Source organism: Pristis pectinata, chromosome 10 (assembly GCF_009764475.1).
Source record: "Pristis pectinata isolate sPriPec2 chromosome 10, sPriPec2.1.pri, whole genome shotgun sequence".
Taxonomy (NCBI): Eukaryota; Metazoa; Chordata; class Chondrichthyes; order Rhinopristiformes; family Pristidae; genus Pristis; species Pristis pectinata.
The window spans coordinates 28,375,146-28,401,787 of record NC_067414.1 but is presented as its reverse complement, the minus strand read 5'-3'; the positions used below and the strand labels follow the sequence as shown (position 1 = coordinate 28,401,787).

General features: G+C 40.8%; 1 protein-coding gene across 2 annotated transcripts in view; it reads right to left on the bottom strand.

Moving 5' to 3' along the window:
* Window positions 1-840: 840 nt before the first annotated feature.
* The window catches only part of orc3 (origin recognition complex, subunit 3), a 63,742-nt gene continuing 37,940 nt past the window's right edge, over window positions 841-26,642 (bottom strand). The window contains exons 15-20 of one of the 2 annotated variants that reach the window (XM_052024181.1): window positions 25,459-25,553; window positions 23,042-23,139; window positions 17,096-17,237; window positions 14,003-14,119; window positions 4,892-4,971; window positions 841-1,057 (exon numbers count right to left, since the gene is read on the bottom strand). In XM_052024181.1, the coding sequence (XP_051880141.1) occupies window positions 952-1,057; window positions 4,892-4,971; window positions 14,003-14,119; window positions 17,096-17,237; window positions 23,042-23,139; window positions 25,459-25,553 (638 nt within the window). In that variant the 3' untranslated portion in view covers window positions 841-951. The remainder of the gene's footprint in view (window positions 1,058-4,891; window positions 4,972-14,002; window positions 14,120-17,095; window positions 17,238-23,041; window positions 23,140-25,458; window positions 25,554-26,642) is intronic. The other variant, XM_052024182.1, reaches the window with a different exon arrangement.

Here is a 26,642-nt window from a genome sequence, read left to right as displayed (position 1 = left end):
CTATCTTGTGGATTTTAAAATGCTCTTAAACTCCCTTATTTTGAAATGTGGATTCAAATTCCCTTGGATAAACAAGTGTTTTAGGACATGTTTTTAAGCCATGCTTGACTTTATTTGCCATTTTTAAAATTCTAGTACCTCTTGTTAAAGATTAATTTACAGCATTTAATTCATAAAAGGCATGGATTTGCATCCATTCTAGTGACCTCTTTTCTAGAGGTGAAAGTGGTTTTTTTTAGCAGTTCCAAGACTGCTTCTCTAGTCAGAACAGATGCAAATCAATGACTTCCCAGATGGTCAGGATATGGCCTTTGAACAGATAGATGGGTAGTTTGAGAAGGACTGTTCCTTTTGCCTTTTTACACAAGTCTTCTGTATGCTCCTGATGAATGACTAAAGCTTTTGATACATCCTGAATAATAAGGATTATGGCAAGACCATGAAAAATACAAACCACTTCCCATACCTAGAGTCGCTCTCAATAAAGATACAAAGATGAGCATGGCTTGTAAAAGCATGCTGGATCATAGGACACCTTTGGTTGGAATTTCCACATATTGACTCCACAATTGCAAAACTTGTGTTGCTCTTAATTTTAGAGCAGTAGTTTTTAACCTGTAGTTTGCTGCTTAATTTGTTTTACTACATTCAGCAGGATTGAGAATAGGTGCCTAAAATGCCCCAGCTCCTGGCAGTGTTAATTTGGAGATGGGAAGCAGAAAAATTTTGCAGCAAGTCTAACACATTCTGACATCTGTTGGTCAGACACAGACCACAATGTACACCCGGCCCTTGTTACCTGTTAATGTGAAGACAAACTGTTTCTGAAGCCCAACAACACATCTGAAGTAGTCAGTTTATTAGTTAATACAAACATGGCATATTCTTCAGTTCTAGCATGGGTCTATTTTGGGGAAAAAAAGGAAGTCACTTCCAGACTTAAGGTTTCAATCAGAAACCACCCCATGTTAGCCTTGCTACATGATCTGTCTTCAGTTTTGTTGGCTTAATAAAGCCCAAGAACTCCAGGTCAGAAACTGCCCGAATAAAACGAGCACTGAAAATAAAAGTCAAGGAAAATATGGTCCAGTGGTTTCTATGGTGGTATTAAATAGGCAATAAATTTGAGATCACCATAAGACCTTCATAGGTTATCTTAAAATTAAATACTTCCCTTCTTTGAATCTTACAGGACAGACTTTATGGAAGCTTTCAGACTGGTCAATTACTCCCACTCACCTACTCCTTCCCCATGGCCTTGTGAAATTTTAAATTCAATTCCCCTTTGAAAGTTAAAACTGAATTTGATTCTAATAACCTTTAGGCAGAAGAATAATGTACTGTTTCTGGAGATAAGGCAGGAATGGTGAAAGATTTCCAGCAAAATATAGATGCTGAAAATCTAAAACAAAAAGCACTGGAAATATTCCACCACTTTTGATTTAGTTCAATGGGAGAACTTCAAGGATTTTGTATGTTATCACAGACTATTCATGTGATAACTGCAACACTACCTAAAGACTTTAATGTAGTTGCCATTGGTCACTTTATTAATAAAGTATTCTTGAATACAGAAGCTTAAACCATGATATTTTATAATGGAACCCTTCCCACAAATCAATCTACAAACATTTCCCATTCAGTAATATAAACAAAGCTCTTCAGGCAGCATAGTAGATGACCATGTGATGCATACTTAACTATGGTCACTGAAGTAGCTCATTCAGTTTTGTAATCTATTGGTGGGTTCTTGCAATTACAATCCCTGGCTGCAGATAGACAATGAAACAGTCTGATGATTACATGGGATAACACAAGGAAAAGTATCCTTGGCCTATGAAGCTGAGAATTGAGACTTGCAGTCAAGCAGTGAGACCGCACATAAGTGGATCTGGCAATGCCATGGAAATGGACCTCTATACCACAATTAGAAACACTCCTGTACATAACTGATCTCAGCTTTCACAATAACAAGAAGTGATTCATATCCACATCCTGGAACCAAATAGAAGATGACAGTCTTAAATAATATAAAACAGTCACTTTGATGAAATTTCACTTAACTGTTTATCTGACATAGTCATACAGCACTAACAGCCCTCCAGCCCAGCTTTCCCATTGCCAACCAAAGTGCCTTTCTAAGCTAATCCTATTTGGCCCATAGTCCTCTAAACTTTTCCTATCCATGTGCCTGTCTTTTAAACATTGTAAGTGCCCCACCTCTACGACTTCGTTTGGTAGCCTGTTCTATATACCTACCACCTTCTGTGTGGAAAAACTTGCCCCTAAGTCTACTTTAAATTTTTCCACTCTCACCTCAAACCTATGCCCTCTAGTTTTAGACTTCCCTACCCTGGGGATAAAAGACAACAACCATTTACTGTATCTATAGCCCTCATGATTTTATATACTTCTATAATAGTCACCCCTCAGCCTCCTTCGCTCCAGGAAAAACAGCTCCAGCCGATCCAGTCTCTCCTTATAACTCAAGTCTTCCAGTCCCAGCAGCATGCTTGAGTCTTTTCTGCACCCTTTCTAGCATAATGACATCATTCCTACAGCAAGGTGACTAGAACTGCACACAATACTCCAAGTGCCATCTCACCAACATGTTGTACAGCTGTAACATGACATCCCAACTCAATGCCCTGACTGATGAAGGCAAGCGTGCCAAACACCTTCTTCACCACCCTATCTACCTGTTTCAAAGAACTATGTACTTGTACCCCTCGGTCTCTCTGTTCTACAACACACTCCAGGGTGCTGTCGTTTACTGTGTATAATCCTGCCTTGGTTTAACTTAAATCACTTCACACTTGTCTGAATTAAATTCCATATGCTATTCTTTTGCCCAGTTTACCAGCTGATCTAGATCCTGTTGCAATCTTAGACAACCTCCTTCACTGTCCATTATACCACCAATTTTAATGTCATCCACAAGATTACTAATCATGCCACCTAAATATAGATGACAAACAACAGTGGACCCGCCACCAATCCCTGCAGCACACCACTAGTCACAGGCTTCCAACCTGAAAAACCCTCCACTCCTACCACCAAGTCAATTTTGTATCCAGTTGGCTAACTCACCCTAGATTCCATGTGATCTCACCTTCTGGACCAACTTCCCATGCAGGACCTTGTCATAAGCCTTGCTAAAGTCCATATAGACAACTGGTACTAACCCGCCCTCATCAATCCTCTTAGTTACCTCTTCAAAAAAAACTCAATTATATTTGCAAGACACGATTTTGTAAGATAAGGTATCTTTTAGTCACATGTACATCGAAACACACAGTGAAATGCATCTTTTGTGTAGAGTGTTCTGGGGGCAGCCCGCAAGTGTCACCACGCTTCCAGTACCAACATAACATGCCCACAACTTCCTAACCCGTGCATCTTTGGAATGTGGGAGGAAACTGGAGTACCTGGAGGAAAACCACGCAGACACTTGGAAAACATACAAACTCCTTACAGACATTGGCCAGAACTGAACCCGGGTCGCTGGTGTTGTAATAGCATTACGCTAACCACTACACTACCGTGCCTGCCCAATGCACAAAGCCAAGCTGACTATCCCTAATCAGTCCTTGCCTTTCCAAATGCAGGTAGGTCCTGTCTCTGAGAATCCCCTCTGATGTTAGGCTCACCAGCCTGCAGTTCCCTAGCTAGTCCTTGCAGCCTTTTTTAAACAAAGACAGAACATTAGCCACCCTCTAGTCTTCTGGTACCTTACCCATGGCTAACGAAGATACAAATATCTCCGCCAGGGCTCCAGCAATTTCTTCTCTGGCTTCTCACAAAGTCCCAGCAGACACTTGGTCAGGCACGAGGGATTTATTGACTTTAAGAGCACCAGCTCCTTCTCTTTTGTAATGTGGATACGTTTCAGGGCATCGCTGTTCTCTTCCCTGAATTTCCCAGCTTCCATGACCTTCTCCATGGTAAATGCAGACCAAGGGTACAAAACATTTGAGCAGCACATACAACTTTTTGGATCCTAGATAACTTGGTAGTTTTGGTCCACGGTTCTGAAGCACACAAATTTCAAACATAAACCCATGCATCTCCCAGTCAAAAATCAATGTCCCATGCTAGAGCACTGTTACTGGACTTTTTAAGCAACAAGCAAACTATCTCAGTTACCAGTCCAAGGTAAAGGTGACAGGAAATATTCTTCAATTATTTTCACCAATTCTAAACTTTGGGGGAAATGGAAAGTCAGTAAGAGTAATCAATAGGAATTAAAAACTAATTCTACCCTCCTGGGATTTTCCTTCACCACCAAACAATTCCAATGGACTCGTGTTCGATCCTTTCTACTTCAGGATGCATTGCGTAACACATTGTGTTCAATGCCACGTGGTCAAGACAGTGATCACTGGTTTTGTATCATTCACTTGGAAAAGCATTTAACACTGCATAATTCAATTAGTTGCGTGGGTGGGTACAAAATATTTGACAAGTACACTTGACCAGCATATCGTCCTTCAATGAGCACCCAATCAAGACAGGACAACAAAGATGAAATGTTTTTTGAGAGGATTTTGTATCCAACTCCCAAATGAGGTAAACCTACTTGACTACTTTGCAGGTAGAGATGAACAGAAACCATAATGCACAGATTGTGTGCATGCAGATGTTCCATACACAGGAACTTAGGAACTTGGCAACTTGGGAGACTGTATTTAATTTAATTTATTGTACCATCTGAAGGACTATGGATAAAGTGTGATGATAGTAAATTCTTACTGTGAGACTATTTATCTTCAGGATTACCCAATTGCCAGGAAAAGGTTGCATTAAATATGTCACATAGAAGGATATGTTAAAAAAAAGCTACCCTTACTGCCATGGGTTTACTGGCAGGAAAATGCACAGAAAAGGATACTGTAGAACTCCATCCACCTGTCCATTATTTATTTTGTCCCGGTCCTTCCCTTCTGCAGCACGAACCACTGTAGCAAATGCCTGGAAGTAAATAATTCTAGTTCAATCAGAGTTAAAACTGCAGCACAGAATACTACAAAAGTTCAAGGAGGTCCATGCAGGTATGTCACAGTTGTTTCGGGGTATCCCATCCACAAAGTCATTTTCAATGAAAGCCTCAAAACATACGTTTCCTTCAAAAGTAAAAATATAAACAAAAAAAAGAACAGGTATTTAAACAGGCACTTATGAAACTAAAATAGAAAGCTTACTACATTACCAGCACGTCACTTGTACTGAGCCAGATTTTGCATGCCTTTTACCAGCAGTTTCCTGGGAACCACCAGCTCTCTCCTGCTCGTTCCCAACTTGTGCACCTGGAGCTGGATGGGAGGTCAGATTCCAGGAGATGAAAACTGGTGGCAGAGCAAGGATGTGCAGAGGTGAGGGTGTAGATACACTCTTGCATCCTGCCCCTCAGCTTTATGTCGGGGAAGTCTGGTATAAGAATCATAACCCAAATAAAAAGTGAAGTGGCCAACCCTTTGAATAAAGTTGTCAAGGAAAACCATGTGTGGTGCAACAATTGCTACAGTAATATTTAATGATAATTATAAGGTATATTGTATTAGTAAGTAATTTTTGTTACATCCTTCATTGAATCTCACAGGACAGAAAAAGCCATTGTGTCTGTGTTAGGTCCATGAAAAGACCAGATAATTAATCCCACTCCTTCCTCATAGCTCTGTCAACAAAAGAGCTGGTCATTGTCTTCAGGAAGGGGGCTGTGTACATGCTCCTGTCTACATCAACGGTGCTGAGGTCGAGAGGGTTGAGAGCTTCAAGTTCCTAGGAGTGAACATCACCAATAGCCTGTCCTGGTCCAACCATGTAGACACCACGGCGAATAAAGCTTACCAGTGCCTCTACCTCCTCAGGAGGCTAAAGAAATTTGGCATGTCCACTTTGACACGCACCGACTTTTATCAACGGACCACAGAAAGCATCCTATCCAGATGCATCATGGCTTGGTATGGCAACTGCTCTGCCCACGACTGCAGAGAGTTGAGGACACAGCTCAGCACACCATGGAAACCAGCCTCTCCTCCATGAACTCTTGTCTACACTTCTTGCTGCCTTGGTAAAGCAGCCAACATAATCAAAGATCCTACCCACCCCAGACATTCTCTCTTCTCCCCCCTCCTATCGGGCAGAAGATACAAAAGCCTGAAAGCACGTACCCCCAGGCTCAAGGATGGCTTCTATCCCGCTGTTATAAGACTATTGAACAGTCCCCTAGTATGATAAATTGGACTCTTGACCTCACAATCTACCTTGTTAAAGCCTTGCACCTTATTGTCTAACTGCACTGCACTTTCTTTGTAATTGTAACACTTTATTCTGCATTCTGTTATTGTTTTACCTTGTACTACTTTCAATGCTCTATTGTAATGAAATGATCTGAATGGATGGTATGCAAGACAAGTTTTTGCACTGTACCTTGGTACATGTGGCAATAATAAACTAATTTACCAATTTAATATTTTCAGTCTTGAATACAAATTTAATTCCCTTTTAAAAGTTTCTACTTAAATTGATTCTAATAAACAGTGCAATTCAGATTATGTCAAGATTGTTATCACTTCATCAGTTTTAGGATGTACTTGTTAAGGCCAGAACGGTGAGCAAACATTAAAAAAAAATCAAAACCAAAATCCTGTAGATGTTGAAAATCTGAAAAAACAAAGCACTGAAAATATTCAGCAGGTCAGGAAGCATCTACCATTAATGAGTTAACAATTCAGGTCAAAGATCTGTTGTCAGTATTGGACCAGTTCCAATACTTACTTCCACCACTTTGATTATGAAGTAAAGAACTGACACTTGCAGAGAAGCTTTGAGTCAGTTTATAAGCGGATCTGACAATGTCATGCAATGGACCTTTGTACCACAAATAGAAACACCCTTGTACATATCTGATCTCAGCTTTCACAATAATGAGAAGTGATTTGTACCCACATCCTGGTAACCAAATGGAAGATGAAAAACAGTCTTTCATAATAAAAGCCAGTTACAATCATAATGATTAAAATATGTTAGATGTAAAGATAAGTGAAATTTAACCAAGGGTGCAAAACATTTTGAGTAGTACATACATCCTTTGGGATCCCAGGTAGTTTTAATCCGGCAATCTGAAGCAGAAAACATTTCAAAAACAAACTTGGGCATCTCCCAGTCAAAAATTAAACCCATTGTCTCATTCTAGAGTATAAAGTTACTGGGCCTTTTAAGCAACCAGCAAACTATCCCAGTCAACAGTCCAAGGTATAGGCAATGGGAAATCTTCAATTACCTTCACCAATTCTAAACTCTGGAGGAATGATAGTCAATTGAGGTGATAATGGAATTAAAAACTGTTTATATTCTCCCCCTGGGATTCTCTTTCAGCATCAAACAACTCTGAAGAACTTCATTCAATCCTTTCTACTTCAGGATGCGCTTCAGGAAGTTCAATGCCATGTGGTCAAAACAGCAATCACTAGTTTTGTATTATTCAAAGCATGATCACTTGGAAAAGCATTTAACGCAGCAAAATTCCACCCATTCAACTCTCCTCATGTACATTCATCTTAACTGGATCATCAAGAATAAAAGTAGGGCTGGCTTCAGACCGGTATGAAACATTTGACAAGCTACACTTGGCCAGCACATTGCCCTCGATCAACACCACACAGTATCAAGGACACGAATATGGCAAGTGTCCTGGTCCATTTCATTCTCTATCAAAAGCTTTACAATAATACTTTTAAATGCAACACCAGTGTGCCTTCCCATTCAATTTGGCAACTGTTCTATCCTGTGAACAGCCACAACCATTATCATTGATTCATTTTAACAGGTCTCCCAAGTCTCATCCACATTACTGGAATCTCAGGCTGTTTTACAAATATTATACCACTGTGGTGGAACAATATTTCCAGGTAAATGTTTTAAATTATTTGCTCTTTTGGGATCTGGGCACCACTGTCAAAGACTGTGATAATTTTTAGTTTTTTAAATAAAATTATTTAAAATTTGTTCTGAGAAACTTGCATGTTTTTATCTGTTCCGAAGGCAGTTGGTGGGTGCCACTTAGATAGATGTTCATTGACTCAGGATTTGTAGTTGAGGACAATGTGTATACCCCCACAATTGACCCTGAACTCACCCCTCCCACAAAGATCAGGAGAGATGTTTGGTGAGCAGGTCCCATTTACCACGTCTGATACCATCTTCTCACAGACAGCAGACCAGGACAAAGAACATTTTAATACCACTTTACAGGGTGATAGGTGAAGACAAGAATATACACAAATGAGAAACATCAAAACTGAAATATCATGAATAATTAACAACACAAATTAAATCCATTAAAAAATTTATTGAAGGAAGCTGATTAGGGCCAGAGAATTTGGGGAAATACTAATTGTGAAGTAATATATTGCTATAAAGTAACTTTGGTCTTAATGTAACATAGTACAAAGTTTTCACGTCAGGTCAATTATTTACTCATGACTTAGTAGGGGAATGGAATAAAGTCAATGGGCCGAAAGGCCTCATTATATATCATAAGGAAATAAGAATCAGAGTTATACAGCACAGAAGCAGGCCCTCCAGCCCACCACATTGTGCCAACCTTTTTGCCCATCTACACCATCTTCCCGCATTAGGACTGTGTCCCTCTACATCTTACTTATTTATGTGTCCGTCTAAATGCTTATTGAAAATGTTAAATGCATCTAATTTCACCAATTCCACTAGCAGGGCTTTGCAGATATCAACTACTCTCTGTATAAAAAAACAACTTGCCCCTCAGACCCCTTTAACCTTAAACCTATGCCCTCTTGTTTTTGATAACGTACTGTTACGGACTCAGTGAAAGTCCCTTTAAGATAGAGAGTGTGTGTGTATGTGTGTGTGGGGCGTGCTTACGTCAATAGAAGATAAAGGACGTAATGACGTTGTTGAAGAAGTAAGAAGAAGAAGGAGAGAGAGAGAGAGAGAGAAGGGAGAGAGACACCAGCCTGCTTGTTTTCTCTATCGATGGATGAGAAACAATGACTGTGTTTGCCACTGAAACCCATGTATGGAAGTTGGAAGTAATCCGGTGGAGTTCACTTTGTTGCTGACCTGTAGAAGGAAACAGGTATTTGTGTGTGGACGACCACGATTCGGATGCTTTTCGGGGTGAGGAAGTCACTACCGAGTAAACACTGAAGTGTCGTTTGGGTTCCATCATGGAACATTTGGATTTCGTATGTACTCTCTCTCTGTTTTTCTACATCTACGTCTTATCTTCAGACAACGGTGGTTGTTGAAGAAGCCCTTGCTCATGTTTCACCTTATGGCTTGCGGAACTGAACTTTAAGAACCATTCCGGAACTGGGAGTTTTGGACTTTGCCACCCACACACACACGACGAGTTTAGTTTTGGGGTTAACGTTCGAGGTTTAACATTTTTGAATTCTAACATACTAACATTTTTACTTTTATTTTACGTATTATCATAAGTAGTGATTAATAAAATAGTTTTTAACACTAAATCACGCTCAGTGTGTTTCTTTTGTTGCTGGTTCGTGACAGTACCATGGGGAACAGATTTTGACTACCCATCCTCTCTATGCTTCAATTTTATATATAGTGTCAGATTATTTTTGCTACAGTGAACTTAGAGGAATAATTATCACAGCTACATTCATGCTCCCCCAGTTCAATGCTGCTGAAAGTGAAAGGAGCCGTATTGTGCTGCTAATGCACATAGAGTAAACTCCTATAATCTACTATTCAACTATTTGGAAACCCCAATGGTTTGGTATCTGGCTCACCACATGGTTTGTTGTGCTCCCTTCTGACTCACCAGGGCCCTGGTTCCCACATTCCCTGCAAACATACTGGGTTCACTGAAAAATTTTTAATACTATGTAACATGTAAATAAAAGTGAATTAAAAATGTGTTCGGAGTATTTATAGGAATAACATCCAACTGTCCAGAAAATCTGCTAGTGGGGGAAGAGCTACCTCACCACTGAACTTCCCATCAGCATTCCTCCTGCCCAAAGCAGTTGGTTCCATGGTACATTTGGCTACATAAGAGAAGACATTCTTCACATGTGAATGGTCATGAATGTAACCTACTTCTGAACACAGATGTTTCTTCTCACTCAACATCCAAATGTGCATACCCTGTACAGGTCACTGGATAGCAAATAGGAGCAGAAATCCTGCCATCCCCCACCCAGCAGGGCAAATTATAGTGCCATCATTGTAGTTCAACTGCATACCGTGTCTCTATTTTGATGTTCAGGCCAAATAATATACTATAATCATGCACCCATCAAAAAGCAGCAATTCAAAAAGAATCTGTCAACTCTTTGTGGTACTGGTGCACAAAGTTAAGTGCCTACTCTCTCTGAAGCAGATGTTCCCATCATAAAACGTTAATGGAGTTCATCCAAAAAGTGTTTTGTAACCCTTTTAAATCAGACAGAAAAATAATCTATTTTGGTCTGTAATGGTTTTACCATCCCTTTCAACATTAAATTATGATGTTAGCATAAAAGATACACGAGACTATTGAAAAGATTGAAATGAAATTGCAGCTGCCAGGAATTATGATCCTCCAGTAAGCCTGTTAGTATAAGCTGTCAAATTGCTGTTACTTCCTGTGAAGGGAAGTAAAACTGGAACCCATTCTGTCTGCCTGAAAATTTGACTACAGTAGGATATGGAAGAACCTGTGGCAATACTGGAGGACAGGGGACTTGGCATATCTGTAACGTTGGAACAAAGTAATTATTGGGAGTGCCAGCTGGAAATATACTAGTGTTGGGTATTTAATTTCCACAATTATTTAAAATCTCACCAATGCAAGCACCAAAAATAATTAAAGAGAGACAAAGAGACTGCAGATGCTGGAATCTGGAGAAACACAAAAAGTGCTGGAGGAACTCAGCAGGTCAGGCAGCATCTATGGAGGGAAATAATTATAAAGAAATTTTTAAAGAATTAAAGTGTTCTGAAAATATCCAGGTTAATACATCTGGGCAGTTGTCAACAATGGTGGCAGCAGTGCTGATGGCAGTTTTGAGTCAGCCAGTTCTTGCCTGGTTCATTTCAAGCACAGGGCTTTATTAACATGCTGCTGTGAACTGCATGCTGTAAACTGACAGCTGATTGCTTATTAATACAATGCGAGCTTAAAACTTAGAACCTGAAACCAGCTGCAGTACAATATTGTATCAGTAATAGATTAGCCTACAACCAAGATATAGTAATAAATGTCAGCAATGGAACAGTTGTTAATCCATCCGATCCCAGAACCTGAGCATTAAATTTCTAACTTCTTAAAATCCCTGCTGATTTGTACTCATTTTATATGTAGCTTCTACATGGAAGTGAATTTCCTCTGAAGAAACTAAACAGAACTACACATCTGCAGATGTCTGGGCTGTCCTGTGGGTTAATACAGCTCAGAACTTACAGCTGCATAAAATGGACTGCTCAACATCTAAAGGTCAGTCCAACACAGTGCAAAGCTGAAAGAAGATTCAAAACAAAAATACACCACTCTTGTTTTCACAGCTGAGATGTGTGGCTGGAGGAATAGCAAGACAACTGATCAAGATGCAAGTGGGAATTTATTGCCATGACAATAAATGATCATAAAACCTTATGTATCTCTGCAGTTGATAAAACTCAAAGGCACAGATGTGTCTGCTTAACCTGACCCAAGAGGAATTCTGTTGTCCCAAAAAAATTAAAATTACAAATTATAGGATGTGAATGCTTCAATTTCACCCCATTCCCTGGTGAAATGAGTGATATTCAAAGTACAAATAATTTATCCAGTAATGACTGATCGCAGATATGGACATCACTGGCAAAGCCCACACTTATAGTGCATCCCTAATTATCTCTGAGCTGAGGAGTCCAGTTTTCACCCACAACAGTGGGTGTGTTGTTACATATAGGCCAGATCTGCCAGGAAGCAGATTTCCTTCCTTGAAAAATGTTACTGAATCATTGCAGTATAGGTGGGTGGAAGGCCTATGGTGTAATCCCATTTTCATGGTGAAATGTTGCTTTGTAACGAGCAAAGGACTCACTACTGTGCCTGTATGTGACCTAGAGAGCGTGCAAGACAAACAATCAGCAAAGCAATTCCCTTTTCTTGTATGCTTATACTTATAACAGTACAGTTGGAGGTCATTTGGCCCATCAGGTCAATGCCGGCTCCCAGGAGATCAATCCCATCAGTCCTATCCCTGCCCTCCTTACTTCCCTGTACCTCTAAAACCTGCTCTCCATTTCACAATCCCCCTTTGATGCTTTTTATCATGACTTAATTTAAGGGGTAATTTTGATCATTCCCTCTTAATGCTATTGCCTCAGTCTTCCTCAAAACCTTATTGCATCCTGACAAGTCTTTTGGATTAGTTTTGCCAAGGAATTAGCAGAGCAGGGGAAAAATTATCAGGTACAACTCTCACAAGGTTACAGTTCCACACAGGTGCTATCGTGGGCAATGGATATCACTGTGCTACCCAACAGTGCGCCAATTACAGAGCAGTTTATCCATCCATATTCAGGTTGGAATTGCAGGATATTTATTATGAGTGTGAATTGTGATAATTATTCCCTCCCCAGAACTCAATTAACTTTACAGTCCTATGGAGTCCTTCCCAGTAACTTCATACTGAGGTCTCTCAATCACTGCAAACCAAAAACCAGCCCCAGGAACTTACACTCACGCAACACACAGAACTACACACAAGCAACTAGACATCACTTTTGAGAAATAAATTGGTATCTACTGGAAGAGACTACATTAATATCCAATTAAGGAAATCAACAACAGGGGAAACCACAGATGGCTTCTTTAAACTGACACATGATGATAAACACAACTCTAATGAATGGGAAAACCACAGCTAAAGCATTTAAAAATCATACTGGGAAACAGTAGCTGACATTCATGCGGCAGACACGTCACTATCCCAACAGAAGGAACTGTGGGATCGAATCCAATGCAGGAAACAAATATGTCATCGGTGATCCCACAGCAGTTCCCACAGAGGGTGGACAACCCTCAACAAAATCTGCACAGGCCAGGGATGATGAGGCCATCTAGTCTACAGATGGATGAGGCCAGTGCCATTGTGGCCAAACCACGAAATACATCAACCTACCGATTAAGATCTGCTGTAGGAAGCACCTCAGTTCTCCCCTTGGCATTTCAGAAAGCCATTGAGTGCTTTACCAGACTGGATATCCAAACGTGAAGCTCTCCATAACATGCGGTAGGTGACAGCTATCCATCAATGTAATGCATCAATTCTTCATAACACGGATTTTTACAAAATATAAACTATCAAACAAGATGCTAGAGGAACTCAGTGGGTCAGGCAACATCTACTTCCCTCCACAAAATGTCGACTATTCATTTAACTCTACAGATGCTGCCTGATCTGTTGAGTTCCTCCAGCACCTTTTGTTTGTTACTCCAAATTCCAGCATCTGCAGTCTCTTGTATCTGCAAGATGTAAACTATGTTCTTCTTTAAATTACAAATCTAACAGAAATCTATTGGATACCATCTCACATCACCAGTGAATGACCCACAAACAACAACAGAAACCACATCACTGAGATAAAAATAATATTGCCTCATCTGGTTACTACCTATTGTATGGAATAATTCCTAGCTCTGCAAATAATGGTCTTTGAATGAAAAACAACTCATGCAGCCAGGATACAAAGCTTCAGAACTCGGTTTCTAAACCTTTACAATATATGCTAGCATGCAATACAAGTTTTCTGGTCCTGCAGCTTTGTAAAGGCTACTCATACTGGTGCCTCACATCATTGGTCACATCAGCCCGTACTAATGTTGCTTGAGAGACATGCAATTTTATGGCCTGCCCCTAAATTGGATTGTGAAGATGAAAGGATTTGCCACCGATGATAAAAATCACTAGATCAATGCAAAAGCAAGGGATGGGATTAATTCCATATGACAAACACGAAAACACACCTGCAGCCAGTCATAGAGGTTAATCAATCGCCCACACTCCAGGTGAAGCTTGTAGATTATACAGATATCAGGTGCCACATTGGTAATGGTTCCTCCCTCGCTCTTCAAGGCTTCATTCTTAGTTGCAAAATAAAAAACTATTAATAATTTTTAAACATGGCACAAACTGTTTAACAATATTTGTAGAACGGGGTAAACTGACCATGAACATTATAACCAAATGGTGAATGCAGAGATCAGGTTTTCCTCTGCCCAAAAATAGAGCCAGTGGTGCAATCCTATCTGCCTTGGAGATCTAGGATGAAGGCCAGGGTCTTCCTCCTCCATCCGAGTACTGGCAGAGACTGGTCTCTGGACCTATTAATCTCCCAGTTACTTCTCACTGCTGCCGAGTGAGAGCGCCCGGTGATGCAGCAGCCCTGAGTAAGGGTTGTAATGAACTCGTGTCTGTAAATGGAGGGAGGGAGAAGGGGAGCAGCGCAGATATCTTAGAATTGGAGTTTGGACTACAGGGATTATCATTGTGCCCCTGGATTACTAGCAATTTGCACTGAACTGCCCAAATCTACTTCTCAAAGGATACAGCAACCAACCGTAAGAGCAAACACCTTGAACTCAATGTCAGTGCTGCAATCCAGGTTTTAAATATAAAACAGCAATATTAATTGCTCAATCGATCAAATGCACTGTAGGATTCCTAACTCTGGTAATATTCCTGCTCCACCTCCAAATTTTCCTCTGAATGATCTAATGAGAGGTCACTTATATGGTGCAAATCATGTTTCTGATGTTAATGGGGAAGTGGAAGATGGTCAAGGATCACCGCAAGGCCAGGAACAGCCACCAACAGGCTCCTGCTCCTGTCTTGCAGCCATCCAACTGCCTGTGGGTGAGTGGGAACAATGGTAGGAGCCTGGAGCTGGGAACTCTTGTGGATGGCAGGCAATTGAGGCATGGGAAATTAGCAGAAGGCTAAGGTTTCTTGAGTGTCTTTAGGAAGGGGGAGGGTAAAACTTGTACCTTTCCCTTACTTTCTACTAAATTCAAGACATAGCATTAATGACATCACCAGATCACGATTTCAGATGGCACATGCAGTATAATGTAGAAGAATGTAAAATTATCTGCTTTGGTGCATAAAACAAAAAGGCAGGGTGTTTTTTTTATATAAAGGATGAACATCAATATTCAAAGTGCAGTAGATGTCCTTGAAAACAAGTCACTGAAAGCCAACAAGCAGGTGAAACAAGTAATTAGGGAAGGGAAATTGCATGTTGGCCTTCATCACAAAAGGACTTGAGTACAGGAGTAAAACTGTCTTACTACAATTATAGAGCATCCTAGCGAGGCTGCTTCTGGAGTTTTGCATACAGTTTTGGTCTCCTAACCCAAAAACTTGCTGTGGAGGGAGTGTAGCACTAGACTGGATCCAGAGATTATGAGTTGCCACACTAGGAGAGATGAGTAGATTATATGAGTATTCTCTAGAGTTCAGAAGAACCAAAAGCGATTTCACTGAAACTTATTATGTTTTTAATGGGCTTGATAGGCTGGAGAGGGAGGATGTTCTCCTTGGTCAAGGAGTCTGGAAACCCAAAATGTCTCAGAATATGGGACATTTGTGACGGAGGTGAGGAAAAATAAACTTCAGAGGATTGTGAATCTTTGGCTCAGTTAATGAGTTCATTCAAAACAGATTGGTAGATTTCTGGATATTAGGGAATCAAGAGATACATGGATAGAGGTGAAAGAACAGTGGAGCAGACTCAAAGGGCCAAATGATCTACTCCTGCTCCTATTTCTAGTGTTATATCCCGCTTGCCTTTAATAGACGCCATGCCAGGCTCACTGTATTATACATTTTAAAATTTAAAGAAGCACAAATGGGAGAGTTTAAAGGTCACCCCCCCTCCCAAATACCCACATTCTTTATCCCTTCAGGCGGGAGAAGTGGGGCAAGGTGGGTTCAAGTGAGGACCATGCATCTACTCAAGGAGTTATCCCCTTGTTCTTTTTTTTAAAAACACTCCTAAAACCAACAGAGATCTTATTTAATTAATTACAAAAGTTGCCAGAATCTTGAGTAGAAAAAAATCCCCATTACACCAAACAATGTCTCTTTCATGGTCATTAACATCATCTCATTGCAGGGCACAAAATTCTTTCCAGTAATTCCAACATTTCCAGTAACTTGGTTGAATTTGGCACCATCTCCAGACCTACTCAGTCAGTTCCTATTTTGTTGTTCACTATTGCATCTGCGTGCTTATTCCAACTATAGAACTTGTATTTAGGACTAAAAACTACACGACTTTTAATTCATCACTTTTTAAAATGCTGTTAGTGGCTGGCCTTCATTTATTGACTCATGCTTATTAATGATAGTTCCCTGTGGTACTTTGCTCAAAAGTGGTATTTTTTTTTCCTTCCTCTCTGTACCAAATATCATTCCCAAAGAATAGATGGAAGATTTGTCTTTAAAACTGAAATGAGCGTTTCTTGTGGAAAATGGAACTAGCTGCTGCTGAAGCAGCTGTCCCTAGCTAATGGGCTACTTTGAACTTGCAGCAGTCAGTTAGGGAGGAGGGGCTATAAAGTACCTCACCTTAACTGCATACCAATTACGACATATTAAGTCCACTAAGCCCATCTGGTCCATTCTAGTGTTGACGTTTAATCAGAGCCACCTCCCACCTTTCTTCAGCCAATCTCCTTAATTGTTACATTAATTTTCACGTTTGCTAGCATTTCTATTAATATATTAACCCCATACCACTCTTCTTTCAGCAAGGCTCTGCAAACTTTTCCTCTTGTGGATACATCACTTTTGGTCTTCAATGTACAGTATTTACACCTTTCATTGCTCTCACATTTCCTTCCACACCATCTTTTTTCTTCAGTGAACAACAATAGAAACCCTAAGTGAGAATGGTTCACAGTGAAGCAAATATTGTAAACTAACTATATTTAAATGGAAAGTAAATGAGAATCAGCTATTTGGACTTTGTTTCATGCTTATTAGGATCAAAGAAAATTACCCCGGGTAAGATATTAATTGCTTTAAAAATGAACTGGCTGGTTGCAGTCTATTACCTTTAGATAGTAATATGGATTACTTAAAGCTATCTGCAAGCCAGCACGTGGAGCTGCATTCAGGTGTCTACGAAGCGCGCTAGCAGCTTTGAAATATACAAGTTCATGCAGCGGCTGAGTCTCTGGTGGCACAAGGTATTTCCTGCAAAAACAACCCAAAAAAAAAAAGTGGTATTAACATTTGCTTTGTTACTGGTGAAAGGAAATCATCCCCAGGTTCTTCATAGATGAGAAGGGATGAGGAGTGTGAGGAATAATTCCATTGAAAACAGAATACATTTTGATTTTTTACATCCAACGTCCATGCTAAATGCTCTTGGGTGAGATCACTGCTTAGGGTCTGCTCCACTCAACAATTATACACAGACTACAGCAAAAGGTGAGCACTCACACTGTACCTCTGCATTTTGAGCAGTAAAACATTGTCAAATATAATGCAGACACAAGAGACTACAAATGCAGGAAATCTGGAGCAACACACAAAATGCTGGAGGAACTCGGCAGGTCAGGCAGCATCAATGGAGGGAAATGGACAGTTGACGTTTTGGGTTGAGACCCTTCATCAGAACTGAAAACAAAAGACGGGAGATAGCCAGTATAAAAACTGTCTCCCACACCATCACTGACCTCATCACCTCCAGAGATCTCCCCTCTACAGCCTCCGACCTCATTGTTTCTACCTCCTACCCAAGATTCACGAACCAAACTGTCCCGGTAGGCCTATTGTTTCTACCTACTCCTGCCCTACCAAACTTGTATCTCAACTCCATCTTGTCCCCCTTGGTTCAGTCCCTTCCCACCTACATCTGTGACACCTCACATGCTCTCCACCACTTCAACAACTTTCAGTTCCCGGCCCCAACTGCCTCATTTTCACCATGGACATCCAGTCCTTGTACGCTTCTATCCCCCACCAGACAGGCCTCAGGGCTCTCCATTTCTTTCTGGATAACAGACCCAACCAGTTCCCCTCCATCACCACCCTCCTCCATCTGGCAGAACTGGTGCTTACCTTCAACAACTTCTCCTTCGGCTCCTCCCACTTTCTCCAGACCAAAGGTGTAGGCATGGGCACTCACACGGGCCCCAGTTTTGCCTGGCTTTTCATTGGCTATGTGGAGCAATAAATGTTCCATAACTACATTGGCAATGCTCCCCAGCTCTTTCTCCGCTACACTGACGACTGCATTGGCGCCGCTTCCTGCGGCCGTACAGAGCTCATCATCAACTTTGCCATCAACTTCCGCCCCGCCCTCAAATTCACTTAGTTCAACTCTGACACCTCGCTCCCATTTCTTGATCTCTCTCTCTCCATCTCAGGAGATGGTTCTACACTGACATCTTCTACAAACCCAGTGACTCCCACAGTTACCTAGACTACCTCTTCCCACCCTGTCGACTGCAAGGATGCAATTCCCTTTCCTCAGTTCCTCCGTTTCTGCCTCATCTGCCTCATGATGAGGCTTTCCACTCCAGGACCTCCGAGGTGGCCTCCTTTTTCAGAAAACAGGGATGGCCCCCTATGCTATTGATGCAGCCCTCACCCACATCTCTTCTATTTTCTGCATGTTGGCCCTTGCCCCCACCACCCGCCCCCCCCCACCATGCATAACAAGGATAGAGTTCCCTTAGTCCTCCCCTACCACCCCTCGAGCCTAGACATCCAACACATCATTCTCCACAACTTCTGCCATCTCCAACAGGATCCCACACCAGGCACATCCTCCCCTCCCCTTTCTGCTTTCCACAGGGATCACTCTCTCTCCTTGACTCCCCACCGATCACCCTCCTGGCACTTATCCCTGCAACCGCTAAGTGTCACATCTGCCCCTACACCTCCTCCCTCACCACCATTCAGGGCCCTAAACAGTCCTTCCAGGTGAGGGAGTCCTTCACACGTGAATTCATCTGTGTCATTTATTGCATCCAGTGCTCCTGGTGCGGCCTCCTCTACGTCATTGAGACCTGAAGCAGGTTTGGGGAATAGTTTCGTCGAGCACTTTCGCTCCATCTGCCATACCAGCCGGGATCTCCTGGTGGCCAGCCATTTTAATTCTACTTCCCACTCCCACACCAACATGTCTGTCCATGGCCTCCTCTACTGCCAAGTTGAGGCTAGATGCAGATTAGAGGAACAGCTGCTCATATTCTGCCTTGGTAGTTTCCAACCTGACAGCATGAACATCGATTTCTCTAACACTTAGTAATTGCTCCTCTCCCCACTTTGTTTTTCCTTATCACACTGGCCCCCATCACCCCTTCTCTTTCCCCTCCCCCACCCTCTCGATCTGTCCATCACCCACACACTCCTCCCACCGGTTCCCCTCCTCACCTCCTTCCCTTCATTCCATGGTTCCCTGTCCTCTCCAATCAGACTCCATCTTCTTCAGCCCATTGTCAGTTCCATCTATTGCATCCCAGCATCTTACATCATTCCCATTCTCCCCCTCCCTCACCTGCCTATCACCCTCCTCACCTGGACCCACCTATCACCCTCCAAGCTCTTGCTTCACCCCTTTCCCCACCCCCCCCCCCCATCCACCTTTTTTTATACTGGCTTTTTCCCCTATTTCTTTCCAGTCCTGATGAAGGGTCTTGACCCAAAACATTGACTGTCCATTGATGCTGCCTGACCCGCTGAGTTCCTCCATCATTTTATGTGTTGCATTAAACATAATGCGTAAGGAGACGATAATAAAACGAGCAAGGAATTAGGACTACAAGTACAAAATGGTCACTAATAAGGAATATGGGACGTAACTTCTTTCAAGAGAGTGCAGCTCAATCTGCAGCTTGCAATGCCAGGTGGTTCAGACAAACAAAGATATGTTTAAGGGGAAGCTGATCCCTGCGTTCACAATACAAATCACTCGCAGAGCAACAGGAGGTAAAGGTCCTTTCTGCAAAACTGTCCAAGTCTAAGATAACAGAAAATTAGGGCAAATCACAAGAGATGAAACCATAAACAATAAAGACATTGATTTCACCGATACAGTTGCCACTCACTCAATGTCAACCCTCCACCACTGGTAAATTCCAAATGCGGTACATGTAACTACATAATGCAACACAGAATCAAAATGTCCCAAAGCAATAAGAGTCAATAACCTACTTTTGAAGTGCAGTCACTTTGCTTATAAATTGGATGCCCTCATACTTGGTCCTCCAAACTTGCACTACATGTAGCACTAAGGCCACTACATGTGGCCACTAAGGTCAGTTCCATGAGAAATGGGTCATTATCGCTGTTAAATGTGACCTCTTCATGTCCTCCAAAAGAAGATTTTAAAATCGCATATGACTCACTACTTTTCAGCCATAATACACTCCTTGTTGAACTGTGAATTCTTAACAAAGTTTGTAAGATGTAGATCCAATTTCTCTTGGTATGTAATTATTTGGCACTGGACATATTGATGTTATTATCACATGCAAAATCTGGCAGGAAAATAACTTCATCATTAGGATGAATCATGATAGGAGGTGCCCTATCCAAATTCTTGATGGGTGGGTCTTCAACGAGAAATGCAAATTCAATAGCTATCTCTTCAAATTATGCCTTAAAATGGATTCAAATATACTAAATGGACAGAAATGGTTCTCTTCTAATCCATTTTCCAGGCTATTACATCAGGAATTTTCACACAGGTTTCTACAATGTGTTCCTCTGGATGTTAAGTGGTTTTGATTGAGGGATTAACTCTTGGCAAGATACTGGAAGAATTCCCCCATTCCTACTAATAAAGAGAAAAGCACTTTAAAGAAAATACAACTTCTGGACCAAGGGGGGCACACCCACTATTTTCAAAGTTGACAAATTAATACAATTTCAGAAATAAACTCTTTCAATTGCTGGGAATTTGCTTTTCAGGAGCTAGGGCAGCCTTGAAGAGTTGGATGACCCATTTCTGTGCTGTTTTACTCTATCACTCTTCTAAAGATTAAACAAAGCAGATCAGCTGGTGATATGGTAACATGGATGTACAACTCTCTCCTCACAGTTCACTTTCTTGCTTTATTCAAGTTTTCCCAATTAAAAGTAAACAAAAACTCTTCTTGTATTGAAACAAAGCCATGATTGCTAAAACTAGGACCTAGACTTGCAGTACTGGTTCACTGTCTCCTGACATTGCAACAGTACCAGCTGGCTAAAATTTGCCAGTTATATATCATTGTGGCTTCTTCAAACATTAGAGTTTTCATACCATTGCTTAGCAACAGAGAAATTAATCAACAGAACAGTCTTAAAAGCAAACAGAGATTAAGTCAGGTTTAGTGAAGTAATGAACATTCAGTGGTGGGTGGCACGAAGAGAGCAGGGGATCCAACTAAATTAACGAGCTAGAGGCAAGCAGAAACAAGAAGTTCTTCATGGCAGATGATGTGTACAATGTTAGAAACATTCTACACTAGACTGAACTGTTTTCCCCCCACCCCCCAGTATACTCTCTACTTTTCATTTTCTTTGTTTAAAATTATATTTTGGCTTTGTTTCCAAATTGATTAATTTAAATGTGTTCTTCAAATCTGTTATTCAAATCTGTTAGTTCTAATGTAGTTAAGAATTGTAAAATAAATTTATTTTAACACTGAGGATAACTACAGGTAAGTTTGGAAAAAGGACAGGTTAGAATATATGTTTTTATTTTTTAGTTACAAGGTCACATCCAGCATACATGGGATGTGAGGCACAAGGATTTTCATCAAGCATTCCATAAGGTGTCTTCCCATGTGATTTGTTGAGGGGAAAAAAAAAATCAGGCTTAAGCAAGAAGGAAAAATTAGAAGTTTTTTTGGCAGACCAGAATTGGAGATAGAGTGATAGACCCAAAGTATTAGCATTAATAGCAATTTTATACTTTGCTTTTGACTGATTTGGACACAGCTTAGAAGCACAATCTCAAAATCTGATGTTGATATGAAAAAAAAACACATGGGTGGTGGGGTTCAAGAAGACTTGAAGAAAACCAAAACATATTAGCAGAACAGACAGGCAGCTGCGTGTTTCAACTAAGTGTGAGATTAATTGTTTTGAGAGGGAAAATAAAGACCTACATCTTTCACTGAACAAAAAGCTGCCAATTGTTGAACAAAAATACACAATCCCTAAACAGAAGACGCCATTAAAAGTCTAATAGCCTTTGTGTTTTAATAAGGCAAAATACAAAAATTAAAAATAATGATAAATCTGTACAAGACATTAGGCCTTTAGATGTTTCTGGACATTGCTTTGTAGAAGGTACATTGAAGGTTTAAAAGGTGTGCAGAACAAACACAATAGGCATAGCATGTAAACTAAAGTTACAAGGAGAGTTTTGAAATAGCGGACATTACAAGCAGAGGTGGCTAAGAGACAGCTATTATGTAGAGCTTTTAATACTGCGTGAAGTCAACAAATTATTTTGTCTAGAAGAAAGTCACTAGGAAATGAGAAAGGAGAACAAAAAAATCCCCAGGGCTATCTGGTCTATGGGAATTTTAGGCAAACTAGGATTTACAAAGATATAGTTTAAATATTACTGTCCCAGGAAAGTATGGAAAATCTAAAGGTCTCTGAGTTGTCTCGATTTTCTTTATTGTTTAATGTGATAAAAGAGGAGATGAGAGGGAGAAAATGCAGGTAGCAGACAGGTACAGGGGCCTATCCCTGAACCTCTGCAGACTAGATGCAAGCATTGAAAATTTCCTTGACAACCCTCTTCCCTCAGACCCAAGAGTCTTAGCTACTGCTGCTGCATTAAGTTTCTTTCATGACTGCTAGGGTCAAGCCAAGGCAAGGGGATGCTGGTGGGCCCGCGTGCGGTAAGATAAAATAAAAATTGCAAACAGCTTCTTCCTCATAGGGTACACTTCAGAAATGTTATATTGATTAGGCACTCAAGGAAGAGTGTCTTCACATCCATCATGCCACTGCAATTGTTCTCACCAGCTGTCCCTTTACCTCACCTTACAAGTTTGTCCATAAATTCAAGAACATCCATCCGCAGAACCTCAAACTTGCTTGGTTTCTTGGATCTTTTTAATTCCTTCATTTCCATTAAGGTCTGCAAAATCCAGAACAGTAATTTTCAAAAATTATCTTAGGTATAGCTGTTGCTTACACCCAGGCACTAAATGGACATCAAGCCTTATTGCATTTTTTTGGATGGGAAGGATGGGAACTTTGTTACAAATATGATACTTGTATATACTGGTTTTAACTGGCTAAACACTGCCCCTCCCCTCCACCCCCCACCAATTAAAACAAAACCTCAAAAGGCCAGTGGTTTGAGATTTTCAGCATCTGCAGTTTTTTGACTTTGAAAAATATTTTTTCTTGAATAATGAAACTCCATTAATGGCAATAAATATCAACTATACAAAATTTAAATTTTCATCATTTTAAGATCATTGCACATGGTTTTCAAAATGTTCTTTCAGACCACTGACCAATTCCATTGATCTGTGGGATCTCCTGATTGGCAGTGTTACAGTGGCGAAAGAGACCTGAAGAATAAAAACCTGGGCAAAAGTTGGACAATAAAACCCAAAGGGGATTGTGATTACGTGAAAGAGAATGAAAATCTTATGTCTGAACCCAAAGGAACAGGAAAGAAGCAAAACATTAAGGTGATACACCTTGTCTCCCTGTGATGTCATTTTCAAGGAACTAAGTACTTGTACCCCTAAATTTCTCTGCTCTACAACACTCCTCAGGGCCTTGTCATTTACTGTGCAAGTCCCGCCCTGGTTTAACTTCCCAAAATGTATCACTTTGCACTTCTCAGAGTTAAATTCCATCTGCCATTCTTTTGCCCACTTTCCTAGTTGAGCTATATCCTGTGGTAACCTTAGACAACCTTCTTCATTGTCCACCATACCACCAACTTTGGTGTTATCCAAACTTATTGATCATGCCACCTACATTCTCATCCAAATTATTAATACATATGACAAACACTGGGGTCTCCGCACTGATCCCTGCAGCACACCACTGGTCACAGGCCTCCAACCTGAAAAGCATCCTTCTACTACACCCTCTGACTCCTTCCACCAAGTCAAATTTGTATCCAATTGGCTGGATTAACCTGGATTCCATGTGATCTCACCTTCTGGTGAGATCAGAAGGTGAGATCACCTTGTGGGACCATGTCAAAAACCTTGCTGAAGTCCATATTGACAACATCTATCACCCAACCCTTGACAATCCTCTTGGTCATCTGTTCAAAAAAGAACTCAATTAAATCTGTGAGACATGATTTCCCATGCACAAAACTATGCTGATTACCCCTAATTAGTCCTTTCCATTCCAAATGGAAATAGATTCTGTCTCTCAGAATCCCCTCCAATTACTCTTAACCACCATTGATGTTAGGCTCACTGGCCTGTGGATCCCTGGCTTGTACTTTCAGCCCTTCTAAATTAAAAGGCACAACATTAGCCACCTTGCAGTCTTCCAGTACTTCACCAGTTGGCTAAAGAAGATGCAAAAATCTCTTCCAGGGCCAACAATTTCTTCCCTTGCTTCCCGGGATACACTAGGCCAGGCCCCAGGGATTTATCCACCTTCAAAATGCTACACTTCCTCTTTAACAATATCAATATTCCCAGCTTCCGTGACCTTCTTCACAGTAATTACAGACAAGAAGTGTTCAGTTAAGATCTCACCAATCTCCCAGTGACCACACTGATCCTTAAGGAAACCTATTCTTTCCCTAGTTACCCTTATGCTCTTAATATAGAATCTCTTAGGATTCTCTTTTACCTTATCTGCCAAGGATATTTCATGTCCCCTTTTAGCCCTCCTGATTTCTTTCTTAAGTGTACTCTTACATCCTTTATGCTCAAGGGATTCGCTTGATCCCAGCTGCTTATACCCGACATGTGCCTCCTTTTTCCTCACCAGAGTCTCAATATCCCTCATCAGCCAAGGTTTCCTAATCCTGCCAGCCTTACCCTTCACTCTAACAGGAACATGTTGACCCTGTACTTTGAAAGCCTCCCACTTGTCAGACTTCCCTTTACCTGCTAATAGCTTCTCCCAATCGACCTTTGCAAGTTTCTGTCTAATGCCATCAAAATTATCCTTGCTCTAATTTAGGACTTGAGCTTGAGGACCAGTCCTATCTCTTTCCATAACTATTTTAAAACTAGTAGAATTATGGTCACTATTCCCAAAGTGCTCCCCCACTGAACTTCAGTCACTTGCCCAGGCTCAATTCCCAAGAGGAGCCTACAGGTAATACATAGTTATAGAAATTAGCTGTGAGCATTTCAACCACTGTCAGTTTGTGATTTGTTTTGGAAAAACAAAATTGAAAGTTCAGAAATTGAAGATAGGGACATTACAGAAAAGGTGGCAAAATATTAATTGAAAATGGAACCTTTTGAAGCTGGTAAAGGTCAGTCTTTTTCTGTAGTGATTTCTGTGATCTTGCTTTGCATTCTTGACCTTCTTCCACATCTTCCTTAGGAACTTCTATGTAAAATTAATAATAATAAAAAACTATTGCAAAATTTGTTGAAACGATACCCTTGAGACAAAGGAGAAAAAAAACATGATGCCTCCACTAATATATGCAATTCTTTGCCTAACCAGCAATGTCTATTTCCTTCAAAAGCACTGTGCTAGATGATGAAGTCAATGTAATTTCATGGAGAAAGGCATACCATCTATATATAGATGGTCTCTTCCTTTCCTGCAACATACGGTAAGTTAGTCGACTTCGAGAAAGGTCTGGGTGACTCCAAGGCTTGAAGATTAATTCTAGCAATCCCACAGGAAGGTCCTCAAGAGATTTTTTAAAAAGTGGGCTTTTTCTTCACCGTCTTTGAAGATGTTTAGGAGGAAGCCAGATAAACAAATGAGGAAGAATGGAATAGATGTGGTTTGCACAAGAGGCTTGTGTCGAGCTTGAATTCTGATATACAAGCACTAGATTAAATGGCCCATTTCTATACTATAAATAGAATCCAATATTAAATCTTTGTTTATAAATTATATAAATATTAGAAATGAAGATGCAAATTTTGAGGCAGTTGGGGACAAGGGGTCCTATGGTATAACCTCCTTGAAAATGCCTTATAATCCATGTTTGCAATTCAATTGACATATTGAGTGGCCCAAAAAAGCTCCCAATGTATGCTCTCATTTGAATTGTAATCATGACCAATTTGCAGATATTTCTCATCAAGATGTTATGGAAGTTTCCTTGAGATTGATCTCCGCTGGCTTAACATAACAGATCAGAAATGTGTGCCTCTGAAACAGCAGTTTGAAGATACTCCTGCACAAAAGTGAGGCAGTTCCAGTCAATGGTCTGGCACCTTTCTATGTGCATTACCTCCTGAAAGGGTTGAATATAAGAGAGCTCTGATTGCCAGTGGGTACAGATTCACAGCACGCAGAAAATGGCAGCCCCACCCACAGGTGGAAAGATAAACAGAGAAGTGGAAAGATTGACACTGATGCCCTTAGTTTGCCCTGCATTTTCTCGATCTGAGATTGCTCAGCACAAGTGCTAAATGTGAAAAACAGTTGTAGCTCTCCAGTACTGACATCCCCCAT